The 18,930-nt window shown below is 35.7% G+C and overlaps 1 protein-coding gene across 1 annotated transcript in view; it reads left to right on the forward strand.

Moving 5' to 3' along the window:
• Positions 1–8,270: 8,270 nt before the first annotated feature.
• The window catches only part of LOC132286947 (vacuolar protein sorting-associated protein 41 homolog), a 48,324-nt gene continuing 37,664 nt past the window's right edge, over positions 8,271–18,930 (forward strand). Inside the window, exon 1 of the mRNA XM_059789390.1 lies at positions 8,271–8,725. Coding sequence (XP_059645373.1) covers positions 8,456–8,725 — 270 coding nt within the window. The 5' untranslated portion in view covers positions 8,271–8,455. The remainder of the gene's footprint in view (positions 8,726–18,930) is intronic.

Raw genomic sequence — 18,930 nt, forward strand, 5'->3', positions numbered from 1 at the left:
TCTGGGGTCATGTGGAAAATATGAAAAAAATTCATGGTTTAAGGTGGAATAAGATCACAGTTCAAAGGAGGAAGGTGGGTTTGGATTGAGGCGAATTATTGATATTGACATAGTTGTGAAAATTTGTCTTACATAGGATTTTCTTCTATCAAAAGATAAAATTTGGGTAGCTTGGTTTCAGCATTGTTACTTGAGCCGATCTACTTTTTGGAAAGTTGTTCCTAAAGGTACTAATTCATCTGTTTGGAAGAGTATTCTTGTTGTCAGAGATTTTTTACAAGTTAACTGCAAATTCAAGATTGGTAATGGACAGAAAATTAGAGTCTTCTTGGATCCTTGGTGATGAGCGCTGAAAAGTGCGCAATTAAACCCCTTAGGCTTAGGTATTTTAGGACCTTTATCTATTTTATTTTCCCGTCTTAGACTAATTTCATGTTATTACCCTTTTTAGGTACTTATTCCAAAAATGAGTTAATTCAGCCAAATAAGAGCTTAAAAGAAACAATCCCAAGCTGAATGGAAGAAATGAGCAAAGTGGAAGGAAAATGAAGCAAAGTTTGAAAATCAGCAAGTTCGATCGATCTCAACATTTCTTCGATCGATCCAAGCAACATCTATCTGGACACTTCAAGATGGATCCAAGCCTTTATCCTTATCCAAAAGATTCCACCATCTTCGATCGATCCAACATTTTTCAGATCGATCGAAAATATTCGATCTTATCCTCACCTACCACTCTTGTCTCTTGCCCAAAATATCCCAAAATATCTCAGAGATTTGTCTTTATTCAAAAAGGCGCCGCCAAGGATGATCGATCTTTGCAGTATTCGATGGATCTGACCAATGTTTAATCGATCTCAACACAGTTCGATTGATCGAAACTCCTCAAGTCCGAATTAAAACAAAGACCAGCTCATTAAAAGTTGGCTCATAGTGTAATCATTGTAAGGACCCTAGTGCATGAATCCAAACCATTAGGTGTGACACTTGAGCCTCCTATATAAGGATTTTGAGCCATTTTTTTACACATAGCTTGGAAGATTGAACATATCTTCAAGACACATATCATATCTCATATCTTGGAGAGGAGGTTAGAGACTAGAGAGCTTTTATACATCTTTGGGAGTTCTTCCATTCTTCTAGGGTTTTCATCAAGAAGGAGGTCATTCCTACCATGGAGATAGCCCTTGAGGGTTGGATGACTACTTTAATGAGTGGCTAGACATCTATTTGGGGCTAAAGTAGCCCCTAAGTTTGCTTCCTAGACCTAGTGTTTTGTATATTCTTGGGGATTTGTTTGTAATAAATGTTTTGATCTTGGATTTATATACATATCTTGTGGTTTCTACTTGATGTGTATGGATTTTAATGCTTTCAATTGATTCTCTATCTCTAACTATATGTCTATGTATGCTAGAATGGATGATTCATATGCTTTTCTCTAGATTTAGTGGAGTTTATGCATGTCTATGTGTATGGATGAAGTTAATCTAGAGATGGTCAAAACATAATGTTTAATTGAACACTCTTGTAATTTATTTGATGGTTCACACTTGTTTCTTGATGGATTGTGCCACACCTTTAGCTTACTTAGTTTAATTTTCATATATTTAGTGTAGATGTAGTGTAGTTGCTTTAGATTCATAGATAGGTGGACAATCTTTTCTTGTTCCTTGGTGTTCCATATTTATGAATGCAAAGGGTGTATGTTTTTAGATAGTTGTGTGTGCAGAAATGGTGATTTCATTGAATGGATTTTGGTCTCATTTGATAGGTTGTGCTTTCCATTTGAATTGGCTAGACAAGCTATACTTATTTGCCATCCATGCCTAGTTTCAATTAATGTCACACACACACACACACACACACACACACACACACACACACACACACACACACAAGTTACAATTCAATTTTTCCCATTGATATACAATTGCTAGTGTCTAGTGAAGTCAAGTTTAGTGGTGAGTTCTAGTATCCCAAGTCCTCTTTCTATATCTTTTACCTACATTCTAAACTGTTACCTTTTACTTGCTTTAATTTCAATTGTATTGTAGTTTAATCAACCAAACAAACCATTTTTTAATCATTTGACCTACTAACCCTATACATTGTTTCCATTGCAAGCACGCCTATAATCTCTTAGGACGATCCCTACTCACCCTAACTATATTTTTAGTTAGAGGTAGTAGTGGCTTTTATAAATTTAAAACTTGGCCACATTGCACACTCACACTCTTAGTGCATCTTTAAACATTGGTGCCCGCGACGAACCACCACTTGGTGTGATGGGAAGTTCTTGAGTGAGCTTTTTAACCACAGGTTGTTGGGGTGTTTGAGCAGAGATAAAAATATTCTTATACACGAGTTTATTAAGGATGGACAGTGGGATGAAGACACATTACGAAATACTACAAAGGAACTGGTGCAGCTGTTCAGGAATCGTTTGATTAATGAAGGTGAGGATATGGTTCAGTGGATTAAACCTTTTTTGTTTTAAGGTTGCTTGGGATGCTGCTAGATTGAGGAATCAAGAGGTTGAATAGGTTGGTTTATGTTGGAATGGAGGCCGGCCTAGGTGGTCAATGCATTCAGTTTTGGTTGCACAAAGCTGTTTTGTTTTATGATCTTATGAAGAAAAGAGGTTTTGCTCTTGCAAGTAGATGCTATTTGTGCTATACAGAAGGAGAAACTTTGGATTATATTTTTTGTGATTGTGATTACACGTGGAAGGTGTGGAGCTTTCTCTTCGAGGTTTGTGGATGGATTTTGCAAAGGGTCCATGGAATTAATGATTTGCTTGGATAGTTTACTCACCATTTTCAAAGGCAGTATACAAGGAAGATGGCTATAATGATTTTTACTGCTACTCTTTATTTCCTATGGTGGGAGAGAAACAATAGATTACATAATAAATGTGTTAGAGGAGTTAAGGATTTAGCTAAATCTATTTTTTGGGAAGTGCTTGATGTCTTGGGGAGTTCTATTTAGGATATTTTGTAATCTTTCTTGTAATGTTTTTTTGAATGTCCTTGTTTAAGGATATTGAGTGTCCTATTTAAGATTTTCGTTGTGTTTCTTATGAGGGTATGCCCTCATATTGTCCCTTGTACTATCTTGTTTATATTTTAATATACTCCTTCATTTAGGGAAAAAAAAAAAAAAAAAAAACATACCATAGCACAACTTGACAAATTTCATCATGGTAACTCAAGGAACGTGTAATTAACCAAATTCTCATATAACAAACATCATCACATAGAAACCCTAGATATCACATGATAATCAATCAAATTAAGCATTTATTGGGATCAAGTTAAAGGGATATTCACAAGAAATCAAAGAGTTTTGTGGATTAGAACACTCCTACCTCAAAGGATGCCAAAAGCCCCAATTCCAAGCCCTAATTTCAAAAATCCCAAGATTGGTCAAATAGTGATTTGCTCCGATCAAAATGAAGAGCTTGACGAGCTCTCCAACTTTGCCTCAAACGGAAATACCAAATTCTCAAAGACTTATTCTTAATCTTGATTTGAAGATATGAAGTGAAAAAAAAAAAAAAAAAAATAGAAAATTGAGGGAGAAAGAGATTTCTTCAGAGAGAGAAAGAGAGGCTGAGAAATGGTTCAGCCAAATGGCTTTAAGGCCATTAAAAACATTCCATGTGGGCCCCACAACATATATATAAACCAATTAAATCACCACCACACAATTTAATAAACAACTAGTGGGTCCCATCTTGGACCCCCCGACCTGAAAAACAGAAAAATGCCGAAATGACAACCATTGCATTTTCAAGATTCCTGAACTCAATGGAATGCCCCAACCAACTCTCAGACACACTCAGCACACCCCACAGTGTTTGGCACGCAAAACAAGAATAGACGAAAATAACCTCAAAAAATTAAAAAATTCTAGAAAATGAAAAATGGTAAAAATTGTAAACATTACAATATGTATTTAAAGGAGTTGGTTAAATGTTTGCTTGTATAGTTTAGATATCCTTGTTGCATTGAGATTTTCTTCATCATGTGTGAGTTATGGTGTGCGTGCCACTTTGGCTATGGGTTCATTGTGGTTATCATTGGGTTCATGGGTTCATAGCACGACATTCATGATATATATATTATTTGATGTATACATGATATCTATAGGGTGCAGAAGGGCACTCATTTGTTTCTAGGTGTGGAATTTGATTCTGGCACAACATCATTTTTAGGTGCGGAATATGATTCCGGCACAATATCATTTCATATCATGTTATTCATTGTGTGAGTAGAATCATGGTGAGTTTATGGGTTGTGTCGAGTTCATATTTCATGGGATTATGTGGATTTGATTATGGTTATAGTTTCGTTGTTGCCATTATGTGATAATGTGCCTTATGTGGTTTATGGTTTATTGTATTAGTCATTTTATGACTTGGTATTTTGGATGCATAACTTGATTATGTGCCTACATGAGTTGAGTCGAATTGTCATGCTACGGAAATTAGAGTTAGGGTGTATGATCCCCTTTTTTTTAAATTTTTTTTTAAAATTTTTGATTTTTTATCTCACGAAACTTAGGCTTTAAGTTGTATAACCTTTCATCCTTGGGATGCCGAGCATTTTTGCATGTCCTTGGGATTTCAAATAACGCATTTATTTGTATAATCCGTTCCTTACTGAGCGGTTGTGCTCACCCCCTATTATACAAACATTTTTTTAGGAAATGAGTCGCTTTGGACGACAATCGGAGTTAATGACATGTATGTTTTGATTTATTTGCATTTACATTTGTTGTATGTGTAATGCAATTTACAATTTGGAGTTGTACACTTAATGATATATTTTATCTTTTTAGTATGTAAGCCTATATTTTGCTTTTAAGGATGTATGTTGATAGGGTTTCAAAATAATATAATTGAGGCCAAAGGCCACTTTGTTTTCACTATGCACATTTAAAGGACCCCCTTTGTATCAAAATATGTATTTGTGTTATTTCACGCATTCTGATGAGTGTTTATATCATGCAATGCTTAGTTTTATTTGGGATTGACCTTAGAGGCCTTAGGTGTCATTTTTTTGGCAAGGGGGAGCAAGGTACAAAAAATTGGGTTTTCTCTTTTTAAATTTTTGTCATAGTTACTATTCATCATTTTTTTTTTAACAACCGAACCGACTACTCTAGGACATTTAATGGTTATTTGGGTGTATTTGGACACTACATATTCAATTTAGACCTTGGGTAACCTTTCTGGCAGCCTACTTTCAATTCTTGGGCAGAATTCGTAGCTACTGTTCATGTGTTGGACAAATTTTTCACCCGATCCTGCAACAGTCATAACTCCCTTATTTTAGATCGAAATTAGGTCATTCTTGAGTCCAAGTTCAAGGATTTTGAGTTAGATTTCCAATGGTACCAATCCCATATTCATATTCCAAACCTACTGAGAGATATACTTGTTTTAATGAGATAGTGTCGGGATATCACTTGATCGGGACGGGGTACTTTCTCGAAACCTTGACTTCGAGTCTTAGGACCTCCTTGGATGTATTAAATTGTTTAGTTTGGATTGAGATCACTTAATTTGACTTGTTTAGGGTCAAATTTATGATGTTTTGGGTAAAATGACCACTCATTTTACCTTTATTTTGGTATGTTGTCCGTTTTGATATTAGCTTTCGCTTTTGTCTTGAGACTTTTTATGAGGCTCTCTTGTCTTCCTAGAGGTGATATTTACCTTTAGTGACATCTTCTTTATTTTTGTTTCCGCATTTCTGACTCAATATTGGGTCGAATTTGGGGTTACTCGCTAGCGTTCTGAGTTCTTGAAATTCGGGCATTTACATTTGCATTAGTGCTTCTTCCGCTCTACTGGCTTAACATTCCTAACACTCTTCAAGAGTTGTGGACTAAGAATTATATATTGTATTTGCACATTTGAAAGTGAACTACACATTCAAAATGGAGTACTAGATACAATGAGATTAAGACCATTAGTTTATGAAATATCAGATGTTACTAAAACATTGAAGTCAAGTATGTACTCTAATCAAGTCTAGAAGCTGGTAGAACCTACTTCAAATATATATATATATATATATATTTCTAGAAATTAATCTACTTCAAACTTTTAAACTTAATTTTTAGTGCAAAAACACCTTTAACTCTTTAGCCATGTAAATATGGGACCACAAGTCCATTTGAATGTAATTTTTCCTTGTAATATGTTTGGCGACACTGAATTGACGCTTTAGATTAGAAAAATTTTAGTACAAATTTTAAACTAAGCTTTCTCAAATTTCAAATTTAATGTACCGATTCAGTACTCCCAAACATAGTATATTGCTTTAAAGGGATATCTGTTGGTGTTGTTTTTTTTTTTTTTTTAATTTATTTATTTATAATTTTTATTTTCGTTAACCCATCTAGCTCTTACGAGGAGAAATAATTCCAATTATAACATGACACATAAGTAAAAATATGAATAGAATTAATGCATTTACTTGCATTCCAAGTTTGCGATTTATCAAAATTATGTAGTTTCAAGTGGTGATTATTTTCAGCCTGTGCCTAATCCCATTGTCAAGTCTAATTAGACCAAAATAAAAAAAATTGATTATAAAACCAATTTTTATTTTTTTATAACATCTTATCTTGAAATACTAAATTATTAGAAAATTTGGAAGCCCCATCTGAATTGACCACAAAGAAAAGTGACCACGGTTGGTAATCCCAAACAAAGTACTAGAAACTAGAGGAGGATAAATGAAAGACAGGTGGCAAGTACCTTTCGTCATGACTCTTTTGTCTCGTTGCAAATAAATAATACTTTCTGTGACCTATAAAAAATTGTCATTTTTAGAGGATTCTAACTCTTCCAAGTTAAACCGACACGATTCACAAATAAAAAAAAATTGTCTTGTTTTTTTTGGGACTTGTTTTTGGGACGAAGACAGTAATAGAAGCAAACTGTCTAAAACTGCACCAAAGAGGCATGAAACGACTAGGTTAGCCGAAAACCTAACCGACCCAACTCCCTGTATAAATTAAACAAGTCAGCACCACAAGCTCTCCAAACTACTCAAGTGGACGGACCCAGATGTTCTATCCTTTGCTTCTCTCACTACTCAACTCTATCGGCTGCACACTAAACAGTCTCTCTCTCTCTCTCTCTCTTTCTCTCTCTATATATATACTGTATATTAAGGATTTGCTATCTTAATTTAATAGTTTATTAAAAAATTTGTCAAAATTAATTATCAATAAATAATTTTTAATAAAATTTTAAATTATAAAAATTTTTAGACTGTCACATGCTCAAATAAATTTTTTTTTTTTCCGATAAAAATCTCAAAAATTTATTTTATTCTTACTAAAACTCTGACCCTCATCATTACTTTATAATAGGAGTGTAACTTGAGTTGGGTAACCCAAACTCAATTTGAGCCTAACCCATTTTTTCACGGACTTGGACAATCATTTTTACAATTAAGGTTGGGCTTGGGTTAAAAAAGTTCAATCCGAATTTAATTAGGGTTGGGTTTGGGTTGAAGTGCTAGCAATCTAAGCCAACCCGAACCCGAATTCTAGTAGCATTTTCATATATATTTTTACTTTTAAATATATTATGTATAATATTTAAACTATAAATACTTTTTTTCTTTTTAACTTCTTTTTTTAAATTTTAATTTATTGTATGTTAATATTTAGGAGAATTAAATTTCTAAAAATTTGTTTATAATTTATTAAAAACCTACAAAAAGTCTTTAAATTTTTTCTTGTTTAAGAGTAATTTAATCTAAAATTAATTCAAGATCATATTAAATTTTCGATGTAAATATTAGCCATACGAATAATTCAAATTAACTCGAATTTTTTACACGAAATTTAAGCCTGAATTTAAAAGTAGAAGGATGGGTTAGGCTTGGGTTGAGTAGTTAAGATTGATGATAGGGTTTAACATTTCATATAGTAAATTGAACTCAAGTTATATCTCAAATCCGTCCAATCCATGCGAATTACAGCCCTATTTTATAATTTCATATTACATGCATTCAAAATTATGAATTTTTTATTTTTATTTTTTATTATTATTATTTTTTTTCAATTCAGTTTTAAATGTGAGTAAGCTTTATGCTACCTGATGTGGCAAAAAGTTTAGGTCCCAGTATAGATTCGGCTAAAATTTCGGACTTCCCTGTCGTTTTATGTAGCAACGCTACTCGTTATAACCTTCCTAAACCCAAAACAGCTTTTCCAGGAAAAAAAAAAAAAAAAAAAAAAAAATAACCTTCCTAAACCCAAAACAGCTTTTCCAGGAAAAAAAAAAAAAAAAAAAAAAAAAAAAAATCCCAAAACAGCTTTTAAAAGGAGACCCAAACCAAACCGATCCCACTGTCTCTCAATCATTCGCTTCAATTCAATTCAATTCAATTCTCTTCTCTTTCCTCTCATTCCAAATTTAACAATGTCTCCGAAGCTATCAGAGAATGGAATCAAAGGAGATGACGAGAGAGAGGAAGAGGAAGAGGAAGAGGAAGAGGAAGATTTTTCAGAAGATGACGAAGAAGAAGAGGAGGAGGAAGAAGAGCCGAGGCTCAAGTACCAGAGAATGGGGGGCAGTGTGCCTTCTCTTCTATCCAGCGATGCAGCTTCGTGTATCACCGTTGCGGAGCGAATGATCGCTCTGGGCACTCAAGATGGCACTGTCCATATTCTCGATTTCCTCGGCAATCAGGTTTATTATTATTATATTATTATTAATATTATTATATATTTATTTTGAATTTTATTTTGTACTCATCAATTGAATTGAATTGCCTTTTATTGAGGATATTATTATTATTATTATTATTTTATAGTTAATATTTGGATCCTTACATTTACTAGTTATTAGCATTGCAAATTGGACAATATAGTTTCATAGCTGGTGTTATGGATGTCTTTTAAGAGTTTCTCTTCAGTCATCACTTTGTTGCGCTTAAGCTGATTCAAGTCTCTAAATTGTTTATAGTTTATTCTGTTTGGGATTGGAAGTCTTTGGTAAAATAAGCCGGCTGTTTCACCACTCATTTGACCCTTGGACTTATTTATGACTTACTCCTGACATTGCTATTAGGTGGCCTTTTATTCTGTGGAGAAGTTTGCCAAGGCAATAACTTGGTCTCCTCAAGGAGGCTGCTGAATCATCTATTCTATCGAGTTTAGGATTTTTATTAGACTGCCACTTGATTTCTGACTTGTGTTTACCATTCCGGAAACATCTCTAATGTGTATTTGGCTTGTGTTTTATTTTTATTATATATATATATATATATATATATATATATATATAAACAGCCACAAAAGTTCAATTTTGTGCTCAACATATGCGAAAATGTCTACATTATCAAAAGTAAAAAATTAAAGAGTTAGAAACCAAAACCACCTGGGAACATATGAAATTAGAACTATTAATTGATTTATCCATATAAAGACTCTAGCACTTCAATTAGGAACATAATCAAATAGAATTCAAACCGATGTTGAAAAATTGCAAATCCGGTTGGAGAGTAGATTGTGATAATTTCTAGAAACAAAGGTTTCACAAGTGATGGGCTCAAAATAAAGCTTTAGAAATAATATAAATTGGAACTAATATAACAGTAAAATCTCTCTCTCTATATATATAAGGCAAATTGAATTAGCTTTGAACCACTAAGCTTAAAAGACTTAATAAATGAGCTATAATATATATTGCGGTAAATTCAAATCTAAATATTTCCTCAATAAAAGAAAATTATTATAGCTCATTTATTAAGTCTTTTAAGCTTAGTGGTCCAAAGCTAATTCAATTTACCTTTCCCCCCTTTCGAAAGATATTGTTTTTTCCATCCCGCTAATCTTTTTTCATACCTGTTAATCACCGGATCCCAAGTCCCCACTCTACTGGAGGAGATTCCCAAAGGTAATCCCAGATAAGGGAGTGGAAAAACACCTACTCCACACCCAAGAACAGTAGCTAAGGAGGAAATATCAGAAACTTCCCCCACTGGGACAAGCACACTCTTTTCAACATTAATCTTAAGACCAGACACTGCTTGGAAGCATGTAAGAATGCACCTCAAATACCTAAGTTGGGAAACATCAGCATCACAAACCAAGGTATCATCTGCAAACAATAAATGGGATATCTCAATCTGGTTAGCAACATCTCTGCCAACAGTGAACCCCTTTATGTACTCCAAATCCTCTGCTTTTTTCATTAATCTACTCAATCCCTCCATGACAATAAGGAAAAGAAAAGACGACAAAGGATCTCCTTGTCTCAAACCACGCGAGCTCAGAAAAAAACTAGTAGGAGAGCAATTCACAAGCACAGAGAACATAACTGACGAGATGCAAGATTCAATCCATTTTATCCATTGATCCCCAAACCCCATTCTCCGAAGCAAGTAAAGAAGAAATTTCCAATTCACGTGATCATAAGCTTTCTCGATGTCAAGTTTGCATAATACACCAGGAACTTCACTCTTCAACCTGGAGTCGACACATTCTCCTGCGATAAGAACGGAGTCTAAAATCTGTCTACCACCAACAAAAGCATTTTGTAACTTTGAGATAATTCCATCCAAAACATTTCGCATTCTAAGAACAAGGACCTTGGCAATAAGCTTATACATACACCCCACTAGACTGATTGGCCGGAAGTCCTTAATGTCAGAGGCGTTGCCCTTCTTAGGAATAAGAGTAATGAAAGATGCATTTAATGATTTCTCAAATGTGCCATGAGAATGAAATTCCTGAAAAGTGCCCATTACCTCATTATGCACCACCTCCCAGCTCTCTTCAGAAACCGCATAGTGAATTCGTCTGGTCCTGGAGCTTTATCACCATTACAACTAGATAACGCCTTGAGAACTTCCTCTTCAGAGAACGGAACCTCAAGCATATCACTATCCAACGAAGAAATAGCATCGAAATGCAAACCATCAAGTTTTGGTCTCCATTCCAAAGTCTCGGTATAGAGCTGCTGATAAAAAGAAACAATACCCCCACGCACCTCATCTTCTTTCCGCAACTCTAAACCATTCACACGAATACACCAAATGTTATTGTATCTTCCATGAGCGTTAGCAAGCCTGTGAAAGAATTTAGTATTACGGTCACCTTCTTTAAGCCACAAAGCTCGAGATTTCTGACGCTACGAAATCTCCTCCATAGTAGCAATCTCAGCAAAAGTTGTCTGACAAGACATTCTTCTAGAGCGTAGAGATTCCGTGACTTGCCCTATCTCATCAAGACGATCAATCTCAGCAATATCAGCCATGACTTTATTTTTTTGCCATTCAAGATTCCCAAACACATCTTTGTTCCACTTTTTAAGCTCAAATTTGAGAATCTGAAACTTCTTCTCAAGCACGTAGCTAGTAGAGCCAGTAAACGTTGCTTCCTCCCACTAGGACTGGACCTTCCCTTGGAAGTCCTCAGCTCTCAACCACATATTTTCGAAACGAAATGGAGTCCGTCTAGATCTCATACCTCCACAATCAAGAACTAAGGGCACATGATCAGACGTGACTCTAACCAATGCTGCCTGAGTGACATCCAGGAACTTCTCCTCCCAATCTCCAGAAATCAGGAATCTGTCGAGCCTCGATAAAGTAACTGAGTCTCTGCCGCTAGACCAAGTGAAAGTTGCCCCTTCCAATGGCAAATCAATTAGAAGGTGACTATCAATAAAGTCGGAGAACTGGGTCATCTCCGAAGACCACCTCCTCCCTGTGGATCTCTCAAATGGAGACCGAAAAGAATTGAAATCCCCGCCTAAGCACCAAGGCTATGACCACAATTCCTTAATGTAGCTAAGTTCCGACAAAAAAAAAGGTCTATCACAATCAATAACGGGTCCATAAACTCCAGAAAAGACCCAACTAAAATTATCATCTTCAATCTGAAAAATGCATGACAAAGAAAAAAGCCCTTTCCAGATATTCGTTCTGGACATCCATCTACGATCCCACATAATAAGAATGCCACCTGATGTACCAGAGGCGTTCAAGGCTTCCCAATCCATGAACCTACTTCCCCAAAGGCTTTTAACCACATCATCAGAAATAGAAGCCAACTTGGTTTCTTGCAAACAAATAACATGGGCATTCCACTTCTTCAAAGCAACTTTAAGAGCACCCTCTCTTATTTCTGTTTCAAATCTTGTGCTCTGTTGCTGAACAAATTGAAAAAATTCAGAGAGATTTTCTTTGGGGTGGAAAAGGAGAGGAGTTTAAGTATCATCTTGTTAATTGGGAGCAGGTTTGCAAACCATTGAAGTTTGGCGGGTTAGGTATCCGGAAGTTGGTCCCTTTTAATAGAGCCTTATTGGGGAAGTGGTTAGGGAGGTTCGGTAAAGAGCGTCATCGACAATGGAGAAGAGTTATTTCGTGTCGTTTTGGGGAGGAGAGTGGAGGTTGGTCCTCTTGTCTTGTTTCTATTACTGGGGGTGTTGGCGTTTGGAAGTTCATTCGGAAAGGTTGGGATGTGTTTTCCACCCATATTCGGTTCAAGGTTCATAATGGTATGAATGTAAGATTTTGGGAAGATTTATGGTGTGGTGATCAGTTGTTGTCTTTTTCCTTTCTTCGTCTCTTTAGCATTGCCGAGAATAAGCATGCTTATGTAATTGATTGTTATCATCTTGATAACAGTGGAGTTACGTGGGATGTGCGTTTTAGGCGTTTTTTTCAGGATTGGGAGATAGCAGAAGTTTGCGTCTTTTTGGACCTGTTGTATAGACAGAAGGATGTTGGCAGAGGTTGTGATGATCTTTTGTGGACCCCCTCTCTTCATGGTAGATACGAAGTTCGATCTATGTTCTTGTGTTTGTGTAATTTTATTGGACATAATTTCCCATGGAAGTGTATTTGGCGCTCTAAAGCTCCTATTAGAGTTGCCTTCTTTGTTTGGATTGCTACCTGGGGAAAAATTCTAACATTAGATAATCTGCGTAAGAGAGGTAATACCATTGTTAACTGGTACTGTCTCTGTAAAGCTGATAGTGAGTCCGTGGACCAACTTCTTTTGCGTTGTCCTCTTACATCTGATTGTTGGAATCTTATATTCAGTATTTTTGGCGTTCAGTGGGTAATGCCTTAGCACTCTTTCCAATTAATTAACGCTCGGAGAAGCTGCCTTGTTTCTGGTTATGCTCGTGATTTTTGGAGGGTCGCCCCACCCTGTGTTTGGTGGTGTATTTAGAGAGAGCGAAATAACAGAAACTTTGAAGGGAAGGAATCGTCTTTTGCAAGCCTTAAGTCTCTTATTCTTCGCTCTCTTTTCTGTTATGTTAGAGGCAGTGCTTGCTCCTCGATTGATGGTTTTTTTGTTCTATCGGACTCTGTTGGTCCGTAGGTTTCGCTTTTGCTCTTTCATTTTTGTGTATTAGGAACATGTTCCCCTTTTGAACGTTTTTCTAATATATTTTTACTTTAAAAAAAAAAAAAAAAATGCTAATTCAATTTACTAAAACATCAATGCCGATGGTTGTCTATTTAGGAATATTGGATCTATTCTTATTTTTAACTCTTGGACGCTTTTCCTATTGCGCTGCGCCATTTTGGGACAAGCAGGGGTGCAAATCTTCTACTAGTATGTAGACGATTTTGTGGATTGATGGATTTACCTAAAGAACCTTTCCTCTCTATGGCTGATTAGTAACTAATCTTTCTTGTGTTTGTTCGCTCTTTCATATGCTTGAGGATTTGTTTTTTGATTATTTTTTATATTTATTTTTTACTAACTCTCAGGGATTTCACTTGGAAAAATTGTATTTTAGTGTTTAAAGTTGTAAATACCAGTCTTTTGGCAATTTTCCACTCCAAACTTGTTTCTGGCGTTTATCACGGTCACGGGCACTTAGCTTCCTCATCAACGTTATCTTTATCTTTAAGAAGTGCTTGAAGGGCTTTATAGTCTTGTAGAGCATTTGACCGCTAGTTGTATGAACCATAAGTCGAAGACGTGGACTTAGCATCGAATCAAACGTGGACATGGTGTAGTGGACGCAGGGCCATACTGGGCGTAACATAACAGAATTGATTATCTCTATCATGAAATTTTATTGACTTTGCAGACCATCAGATGTGCAAACCATTATAACAAATATTTAAGACTTCATCTGACAGAGGGGTTCTTGTCTTATCATCAGAATGTTGTGGGGGCCACACCTTTTTCATATTTTTTCATAATAGTGAGTTGGAGCTGGTGGATGCATTCTTAGGGGCACTATATAGCTCTTATATGCATGAGGATTGGATGGACTTTCTGAAGTGGAACCTTTATAATGGTCTATTTAGAGTGAGGTTATTTTATAGGGTTTTATGTGAATGAGAGAGGTCAAGTTCTCCTCGAAGGTATTTGAAGGCTAAAGTGCCTTCTCAAGTGTTCCCCTCCCCCCCCCCCCCCCCCCCCCTCCTCCTCCCTCTCTCTCTCTCTCTCATGTGCCTTGGGCTATGTTACCTGGACTCGCCGACGACGGCTAAAGTGTCCATGTCGACACGACACGACACGGACACCAACATGGGATATGTGTCCGACCCTCTGTTCTTCAACCGGACACGGCTGATGACGAAAATAAACAAAAGGCTGTGTAACTTGATGCTTGTGACGATTAGGGTTTTTAATGGTGTTTTATTTATTAGATCTGCAGCTATACAAAGCTTCCTGGTTCAACAATGGCTCTGATTCAAATCGGTGGTCTAAAGGTTGAAGACGACTTCTTGTTTGTGAAATCGCACGCGTTGACTTTGCATGTACCTATCTGAGCGTGGTTTCATGCAATTGTTAATACCCAGCCTTTAATGGCCAGGATGATGCCACCAATTTACCTATTTATTTGGATCTGAAAAGATACAGACAATAATGGGCTTTTAATAAAAGTAAAAAATTCAATGCCTTACAGCTGGAAAGCAATACCTATAGCTGTGCGTGGTATACAGCTGTTACTTTACCTTTATTAGGAGTTATGACTGATATACATATTGTTTATATTGTTGAGCTGGGCTTCCTTGTTAATTGTGCTTTGACTTGTATAGGTCCAAAGGTCAAGACTAAGATGACAATACAGAGGCATATTAGCCCAATCCCAAACTTGCCCAAAAGGAGCCCTTAAAATTTCTGATTACAGGTTCCCATCAAATAGTAACACGGGAATGCATATATATGACTATGGCCATGCCACTAATCAAATGAGGCAAACAAATGGAAGTAATAATTATAAAATGTTTATAAAAAATTACAATTGATATATTTATTTTTTTAGTTTTATGATTGATGTCTCAAACATAAAAAAATCTTCCAATTTTTTTTTAACTTTCCAAAGTGTCCAAGTACTCGTGTCCAATATTTGGACACTTTTGAGCCGTGTCCACGTATCCTGTAAATTGATAGATTGACGAATCCGACCCCTAGACACGCACCCGTGTTCGACACCCGTACCCGAGTCCGGGTAACATAGGCCTTGGGAGGCTATCTTGATGATGGATAATTTGGAAATTAAGGTAAGATGATAAGAATTGGTGTTGCATGCACAAGGAGAATGAAGAGCCATTAATTGCCTTAAACATTCTTCCCGCTAGTGTGAGTTGTAGCACAACTTTCTTTCTTTCTGTGTAATACAGTGGATTACACAATAGTCCACGGAGGATCTTCTTTGTTGTTGTTGTTGTTCTATGACAAGATTTGGTCAGGATTAGCAGATTGGCCATTTTATCATATGTGGAATGTGCAGTGAGTGAAATAGGCATACGTTTGAGGATATGGAGATTCTTGTTTATATGACTAATTTGGACACTTTTTCTTTTAGTGCTCTCAGTGTTTTTACAATGTTTATTATTTGTAGTTCTTAGGAGACTCATCCTACACGGAAGGATTCTAGTTTAGCAGCTTCTCCCCTTGTAGTTTGTGCGTACGTAGGGCACACTGCCTCTGGTGCTTTTTTATTAGTAGTATATTCTTTTATATGAAATGTTATTTAGGACATACATAGACTTCTGTAGTCATAATCGTTGGCATTTGCAATTTGCATCAAACTACATTTCAAGTCTTCTTATTATTAAAACTATGTCTTGGTTGTTCTTAGAACTTTATCCTCAAATAGTGTGTTGTCCCCAAGGTTTCAAACCAAGTGAAACTTGGTGATTTTGACGATAATAAATGATTATGTAAGAATATAATAGTCCACTTGAGTGTGATGTAATTCAGGAAATTATTTAAGCTCAAGTACCCACTAGCATACAAATTGGATCAAGCACATGGTGAAGGAACTCTATATTGAAGATGATGTTCAAGACCATGGGGTTGTGTGGTTGGTGAGAGCTAGAATCAATGTAAAGTGATGGTATGTTGCATGATGATTCAGGCTTAAGACTTGGGACTTAAAAGTGGTCTTGAAGACAAAACTTGATTTTAACGGCCAAGCTTTTCTTGACTGTACGTGGATGTCTGACTACAATATGTAAGTTAATCACTCAAGAAGTGAATATTGTTGAATCTCTAGGTCCCATAAGAGAAAAAGAGATCAGCCCATGCTTTCAAGTTGAATTTTAAAATGAAATGGTTAGGAGGTTATTCACTTGATTTCATTTTTGAGTGCCAGAATGCTTTAATTCAAGAACCTACAAAAAGTGGAAAAGGAACATTACTTCTTTTTTCACTTGAGACCCCTCTTCTTTGGCTTTGGCTTTTGTATAGTTCTTGGGATGCGTTCCCCTTTTAACGCTTTCTAATACATTTTTACTTATCATAAAAAAGGAACATTACATGTTTGTACAAGCCTTCCTTAATCCTTGTGACGTGGCCGTGCTGATGGATAAGATCAAAAGTACACAGGACAGGCCATGGGACATCTACGGAAACCACAAGGGACGTCTTCCCCTTAACGAGCTGGCTTACAGCTAGGAACTCAGTTTCTCAAGCTAGACCAGCCAAACGGTTGCTAATGCAGAACAGACGCTTGTGTTGGAACCTAAGTCACACAATCCTTTCAAACGGGTGCCGCTTTCACGCTCTACACGCAAATTGGCGCTCTTAGAGCAAATTCTTCCATAATTCATGAATTCAATTTTGTCAATTCACGAATTCAATTTTGAATCCTTGAATTCAAAACGATTTCTCATTCATGTCTTATTTATTATTGAAGGCAATTACCAAAATTTACCTAATACTAAATAAAAACATTTAGAAATATGCAGAACTAAGAATAAACCTATAATACGAAAGAAGAATAACAAATCCTTGTCATGTTGTTCTTTCCTTTATATTGATCACTTTTGTTACGTTATTAAGTCTACAAATATTAAATGCGTGTGTATAGACATATATACATTCACAAACAAATTATACCCATAATTTTTTAGTTTTACTTTAATTTTAGTTAAGACGTTTATTTTATAATTCTTTAAAGCATTCATTTCATGCACAAAAATTTAAACAATATTTCTTTAAGAATTTAGAATAAATATATAGATTTTTGAGGTTGCATTTCTTTACAAATAAAAAATATGCTATAATTTTTGTATTTTAATTATTATGAACTTAAAGAATTCAGAGGTTGAAAGTTCAAAGAACTAGGGCTGAAATTTGGAGCTTTGATAGTAGAAATGTAGGAAATCAAGGAGAATAGAATAAGAGTTGCCTATTGGCATCACACCATCATGGTTAGAGAAACAGATTATGGTTCAAAAGAGAGAGAGAGGATTTGAAAATAAGAAAAATCCTATTGGCATCACACCAACATAAAACAATAACCTATTGGAATCACTTCAACAGGGCCTAGGTATCACACCTAGAGAAGGCCTCACCCCCTCAAAATTTGTGAATCACGCACAAAGAAATCTCAAAGGATATTTTTTTTATTTATTCATTCACTGATTCACCAAAATTACATTCTACCCCTTTTATAGCATCTTATGATCTTTCGATTACCTCATTACCCCTAATTGAGGCAATCAATACTTTACTCTAACATAATAATAGTAATCACGCCAAAAATGAGGTAATCAATTTTTGACTCTAGGATTACCCCATAATTGAGGCAATCAATTGACCCTTGGATTACCCCATAATTAAGGTAATCAATACTTATCTAATAGCATAATTAAAGTAACTAAAAGTTGACCAAGCTCCCAATTATTCAAAACTTCCATGTGGACCCATATTATCTAACCTATGCGAGCTCGAGTCTTAAAATTCTCCTTTTTGTGCCTTTTATACACCTTTAAAGATTTCTGCCATTGTTCTCCATGACTTATAGCTCAGACACATTTCTAGTGGCTATGAAATTACATTTATATTATTTCACACAAATATTGAAAACATTTTACACATATAATAGCATACAAGATTACAAGCGCTCTTGAGGCACTCCTGCTCTGACCAAATTTTAGATTTTGTCGCTTTCGTCCTTCCGATCTCGCACCCGCACCCGCTCCCGCTCCCGCTCCATTTACACCTGTTTCCAAACAGTCTTGAAGCTCTCTAACATCTAGAATCTGGACTGAGACTATATACAAGGTTCCCCTCTCATATTTATTATCACTATAGCTATCCATTGTGAACTTCATTGAAAAAGCTTTTTTGGCATTCTTGTGAAATCTTTTCAAAAAAGCTAGAGACAGATTTGAGGGAAAACCTTCGAAAAGAAATCGCAGCACTTTGAATCTTCATTGAAAATCATAAAAAGTCTTTAGATATCTTACATTAGAAGTTGAGCTTAAATCACTTGCTTCATCCATTACTCTACAGAACAAGAGTGCTTGATTGTTTATCTTTCTTTTGAAAGAAAACTTGTAGTGAGGTTTTCATTGTATTATCAGTTCAAAAATGGGACATCATTATATGAGCTGAATATTGTAATATCTTGAGAAAGATTGGATTGAAGGTCAGTGTGGCCTTCTGGAAGTCTCGGGT

The sequence above is a fragment of the Cornus florida genome, unplaced genomic scaffold (genome assembly GCF_030987335.1).
Source record: "Cornus florida cultivar Cherokee Brave unplaced genomic scaffold, ASM3098733v1 CherokeeBrave_3.0.0_Hap2_Chr11, whole genome shotgun sequence".
NCBI lineage: Eukaryota > Viridiplantae > Streptophyta > Magnoliopsida > Cornales > Cornaceae > Cornus > Cornus florida.